Here is a 6,000-nt window from a genome sequence, read left to right on the forward strand (position 1 = left end):
GAATCTAGACTGAGTGAGCCCACCTCTGTCCTCACTGAAGTGTCTTATGTAAATGTTAATTAATGAAGATCCTCAGTACTGAGATCTGGCAAAAGCTTAGAGTCTGTTTCTCTAACGTGTGTGGCTGAAGCATGTACAAAGGCAATTTTGAGCTTCCTCTGTCTGGATAAATACAGTCACTGTTAGATAGCTCTGAAGACAGTTATTGAGGCATTAACATTTCTACTGACTTTATCAAAGTGCTTATTAAGCTCCCACACAATGCTGGGAGTGGTAATAACAGACTTCCCCGGGCCTGGTGAGGAAGGAGCATGTTAGTGAGTTTACTGCCACTGGGTGTCCTATTCAAGACAAGGTAAGGTGGCAGATTGAATCTTGTCTTGCATGACTGAGGCCCTCCACTAGATGGAGCCCTTCCTTTAGGGAGCATTAAACAATCTCCCTGTCATCAAGAAAATCCCAGAGTTGACGACTCAACCTCTGCCAGAATATGTATCCTATACATAGCCCACGAGAAGCCAGCTTAATCTTAGACTCATCCAGAAATAAGCGCAGTGGAAATCAGGGCCAGACTCACTGGAAATCTTGGTCCAAGCTGTGAGTTAGCATGCCTGTGTCACACTCCTCCCAGAGAATGCATGGTCACCCTGAAGCTAAATGCTGAAGGTCAGCAGGAGCCCTTCAAAGCACAGAAGAGCAAGGTGATGCTCCTGGCAGGTTGCTAGAAAAGTTACGATGTATTTTTTCTTTATTTACTTCTTGGACAGAGACAGAAGTTGAGATGGAAGGGTATAGAGGGGGGACGCAGCTGCACCAGCCCCTGCCCCCCTTTATTGTATGCAAAAATGCATCATGACCTTTCCAGCAACCCAATACATGAGGAGAATTTTATGAGCTGGACTAAGATTGGCTACTACATTGCTGCCATGTGAGAAAGAGGTCAAGGCCTCACCTAGACTTAAAAAGCACAGTCACAGCTTTCGACCTCAGCTCGTGAGTACACAAGAGCAGGGTGGTCTGGGATGGAGCAATGCTGGGCCCGACAGGCATGCTCCTCACAGGGGAGGGTCCCCAGCAGTGCCATAGTCCTTACAGAGTAACTAAGGGGCAAAGGAAATTGCAAGACAGAAGGTCTTGCCAAGAGTGGCAGAAACTATGAAACAAGACAAGGAGACCTTTCCAAAAGCATGTTCAGTGCAGGAGGAGAGGCTCAAGGTACAAAGACTCCTGACAGCTGCCATAGGGTAAGCCCTGTTTCCTCACTCGTGAAGCTTGTCCCGTAACCATGGACAGAAACCTACAGTGTCAGCCTCTAACTGCTCCACCCACCCACAGGTCCCCCACCGTAAATGGGAGCCAAAATCAGCCCAAGCCTTGATGATGACTTGGGAAAACAACAGATGACAAATTTTAAGAACTCTCCAACCCACAACCAAGAAATGAATAGAGTATTGATTGTAAATGTTTCTGAACTTTCAGGAGTGGCAGGTTTTACTATTGCTCTTTCTTTAGTATTTTTAACTAGAGATTTATAAAGAGAGTGTGAGACAATAGGGTTCTGCTAAAATCTGGCTTATGGTGGTGCCAGGGATTGAACCTGTGGCCTCAAGACTACAGTCATGAAAGTCGTATGTGAAAACCACTATCTCCCCAGCCTTGGATTAGTGGGTTTCTTTTCTTTCTTCAACGCCAGGAATAGGACCTGAGTGAGGGTCTCCTCATGTGTACTTATGAGTTAAAGGCTAAATAACAGAAGTAAATACAGACCATCTCAATATCCTCTGTGTGCAGGTCCAAAGAGGCCCTCTGGAGTTAGGACCAGGGCTGGTGAGCAGGTCACCTGCCTCTGCAGAAGGGAAGACACACCTTTGAGGATTGCCTGAAAGAAGCAAGATTTCAAAAGCCTTTTCAGAGATTAGGGTCTTCCAGAGAGAGCTACAATAGGTGACTTATTTTCACATCTTTTTTCAGTAAAAGATGAAGCATTAGCACCTGGACAGAAAACTTCACTGTCACGACAAGCTAACTGCTTTAAATCATCAAAGCTCTCTGCCGAGTTAACACCTGTAGTTACATGTGTCAGATGATTCTGCCTGTCTAGTCACTTGCACAGATAATTGAAGCCAAGACAGTACTTTCTGCTAGGTATTCTCCACATACTTAGTGATCCATTTGTTTAAAAGTGTGATTATTCTGCATGTAATTCCCCACTGTCCCATCCTATAAAATGTAGTACTAAGGTAATTTTAAAAATTTATAGCCCTGCAAGGATTAGATCTTCTCTATACCTCTAGAAACTATTTCCTTATGTTTCTCTTAATAATTTAGTGGCTCAAACTTAGATTTCTTTGAAAAAAAACTTTATGCAGTCTTTGCTCTGTAACCCTCACTTGAATCAGACATTTACAACAATAAAATCTTTCCCTATAAGACTTAAATTGGAAACTAATATTCTGTGTTGAATAGGCTGGGCTGAGCAGTGGAATTTTGCAGACAGCAAAGAGCCAATCTGAGGATGGAAAGGAACATTTTTTTTTTCTTTGCTTTCTGGCCACTAGGGCAAGTTGTACCTGCAAAACCCCTCTATTCCTGAGTTTTTGTTTGAAATAGGGTGAGACACCACCGTGCTGTTCCTGAAGCCGCCACTTTGTGTGGCCAGGAGCTGAAGCACAGTAGCGGGTCGAGGGCTGGGGCTCAGGTCCCCCCACACGTGTGCAAGTAAGGACTTTCTCTACCACCTCTCTGCTCTTTCAGCCAAGCCAGAGCCATGTACTCCTGTAAAGCAGAGCACAGCCACGAGCTCTCCTTCCCGCAGGGGGCGGTGTTCTCCAACGGTGAGTGCCGACGCTGCCTTGCTCACCCACCTCAGGATGGGGTACAAACTAGCTGCTTCTTGGCTTCTCCACTGCGGGAGAGTGATTACCGTGGGGATGTGGGAGATCTTACAGCTTTTGGGGGTCGGGGGTGGTAGTGCACGGATCCCCACCTATCCAACAACTGAAAAAAGAAGGCTTTCAGGAGCAGTAGACTCGCAGTACAGGAACCCAGCCCTAGCGCTAGCTCTGGAGGCAAACATACGTATACTTCACAGCTATCCATGTGCTGGGGTGTTGCTCTGGCAGTTAGATGCACCTGTGTCTATACACGGTTTAAAGTTAATGTTGACTGACATCCTTTTTTTTCTCTCCTGCCAGTGTACCCATCAGTGGAACCAGGATGGTTGAAGGCAACTTACGAAGGCAAAACAGGACTAGTCCCAGAAAATTACGTTGTCTTCCTCTAATACTATTTAGTGGATGGTAGAATCTTCATGGTATCCATGGTAACAGATAAGTGCTGTGATTGTATCTGACACAGATATGGGGGGTCTGCACAGGGAATCAAACAGTCCACTTCTCTCCAGTCTCCACCAGCAGACAGTGTAGCTCCCTACCAATGGAGGAGAAACTGTGACCACCATATCCACTCTTTGGCTGGTTCCTTATTCTAACATCCCATGTTTGTTTGTTTATTTGTAAAATCTCAATACTGTCTTTAGTACCACATCCCAGAAATTTGAAAGAAAAAAAAAAAACCTGCTGTAAGGAGTCTGAGATCTGTTCTTCACTGTCCGAGTCTCTGAGGAACCGTGGAATCATTACTTAAAATGTGATTCAAATAATTCTTTTATGTTCTCATAAAGACATGCTATGCTTATTATATATGCTTGTCTTGCTGGTCCTAAACATTTCAGGAAATACATTCTGTTTTATATTTAAAAGCAACGATGTTTATGATGGCTGTAAGACCCACACAGACCTCACTGAGACAGGTGCCAAGAGGAGGCAGTTTATCCTCCCCATGCCTGTGGCACTGCCATCCTGACCCAGCACCAGGATTTCTGGGCCCCGCGTTCATCAGGAGCTGGTTAGCCTGTGGCTGCTGGGTTCCTGCCCACTGGTTTAGAGGGTGTGTAAAGCCCTTCCCCAAAGAGACTGACAGTGCTAACTGCAGACAGAACTCATCCTCACACAAGCCCAGCACTCCCTCCCTCCTCAGGGTGGCCATCCTTGAAACAAGCAATGCAAGTGCTTCTCAGACCGTGCTTTCACTTGAGCCCAGATCTGAGGATGGTTTTTTGCATCTGTAACCAGCCACAGATGGTGCCTTGGTTTACAGCCGCTTTTCCTATAGCTACACGCTGAGAAGATCACGGCGTGCTGCTCCACGTCACAGTCTTGTGTGTAAACGGGCCCGAGACCACAGGGAGCACCCGGTCCCCACTGTGATGTGACTGTCTGAGAGGGCAGCTGTCTTCCTGCTGCCGGAACGCCCCTGGAGGAGGCAGCCCAGTGGGTCTGTGCTGCTCAAACCGGCTGCTCCCCGGGTTCTGAGCCCACCTGTGTGCCGAGTAGCCCAACTGGACTTACAGTTAGAGCTAGAACAACTTAGAGGTTTTGTTCTCTCAATATGTGATTTCTTAGCTGTTACTATGGCCTTAACGTTACCAGAAAGGAACCCAAAAATCATAAGGTGGGGAGGTGTTTAGACTCACCTGTTGTCCAGAAGCTGCGTCTTCATGAACGGTTTCCCATTTGGACAACTCACCTTTTTTTTTTTTTTAATTACTGATTTAATAAAGATCAACAAGACTGTGGCATAAGAAGGGTACAATTCCCACCACCCCTCCCCCTGATCGATAACACACTTTGTATTGTTATAAATGAAACATTTCAAAAATGCTAATGACAATCACCACAAGCGGGTCTGCATATCCCAGACCACACTCTGGCCCCATGTCTCCCACACCCCTACTTCACAAAGAACACCACAGGCTCAATGCTGAGCTGAAACCCTTACAGATTAAAAAATACAGGGGGTTAGGCAGGAAGATGACTTTTGAAATCCAGAATCCTATTTATAGACTGCTAAGATTTGAGGTACTATAGTTTATATGAATATTAAGATATATTTCAGTACTAGGACTCTCTGCAGCCATTAAGATGAGTAATAAATATAGAAATGATTGTCAGTAAATTATCATTGAATTTTTTGTTTATTTTGTAGTGTTGCTGTATTTATCTGCACTTTGTGTATATATACACACATTCATTACACAGATATGTAAATAACCTCATTATTTCTAAACTACATTGCCACCATATGTTCACTGTATGTTTACACTGTTTTAAATTTAAAAATAAACCATGTAAGCACATTTTACTTTAGCCCGAGTCTCTGCTATCAGGAATGATTGGGCAGTCAGGTCTATGGGAGAGAGAATGGACCCAGATACCAAGAGCCAGGGACACAGCTCACGTGGGCTGTGCTTTGCTTTGCTTGCCATATACTGGCCCAGGAGCTTCAGTGTTATGGTGCCCCTGAGACAACCAGAAATCTAGAAATAAGAGTGCCAAAGTATGTACTTTGTGTTACTTAAGCATAATGGAACTTAGCAGCTTACCTTCAGGAACTCAGCCCGGCAGGTCAGTGGCACTGGGCACTTACCTGGTCTGAGCGAGATGCAACAGCTTCGCGACACACTGTTGAGACAAGAAGACTCACGTCAGCACTTTCCGGTGTGGCCTCTTAGGAAGGGCTGGGAGGTATCAGATGGTTCTGGGCCAGCTGCTCTGCAGGAGCCCCTATGATAGAGGCTCCAGAGCTGGCGACCCTAGGGCCCACTGACCTAAGCTGGAGAGACCTGAGCAGCCTAAGGAAATTAGGATTTGCATAAGTGGGGAGTCGGGCTGTAGCGCAGTGGGTTAAGCGCAGGTGGTGCAAAGCACAAGGACCGGCATAAGGATCCCGGTTCGAACCCCGGCTCCCCACCTGCAGGGGAGGCGCTTCACAGGCGGTGAAGCAGGTCTGCAGGTGTCTGTCTTTCTCTCCTCCTCTCTGTCTTCCCCTCCTCTCTCCGTTTCTCTCTGTCCTATCCAACAACAATAATAACTACAACAATAAAACAACAAGGGCAACAAAAGGGAATAACTAAATAAAATAAATATTTTTTTAAAAATT

At 45.7% G+C, this 6,000-nt stretch overlaps 1 protein-coding gene across 1 annotated transcript in view; it reads left to right on the forward strand.

The window, feature by feature from the left end:
- ARHGAP42 (Rho GTPase activating protein 42) overlaps positions 1–5,197 on the forward strand; it is a 139,337-nt gene extending 134,140 nt beyond the window's left edge. The window contains exons 23-24 of the mRNA XM_007520717.3: positions 2,755–2,834; positions 3,195–5,197. Of these exons, the coding sequence (XP_007520779.1) occupies positions 2,755–2,834; positions 3,195–3,283 (169 nt within the window). The 3' untranslated portion in view covers positions 3,284–5,197. The remainder of the gene's footprint in view (positions 1–2,754; positions 2,835–3,194) is intronic.
- Positions 5,198–6,000: the final 803 nt, after the last annotated feature.

Source organism: Erinaceus europaeus, chromosome 20, assembly GCF_950295315.1.
Source record: "Erinaceus europaeus chromosome 20, mEriEur2.1, whole genome shotgun sequence".
Classification (NCBI taxonomy): Eukaryota; Metazoa; Chordata; class Mammalia; order Eulipotyphla; family Erinaceidae; genus Erinaceus; species Erinaceus europaeus.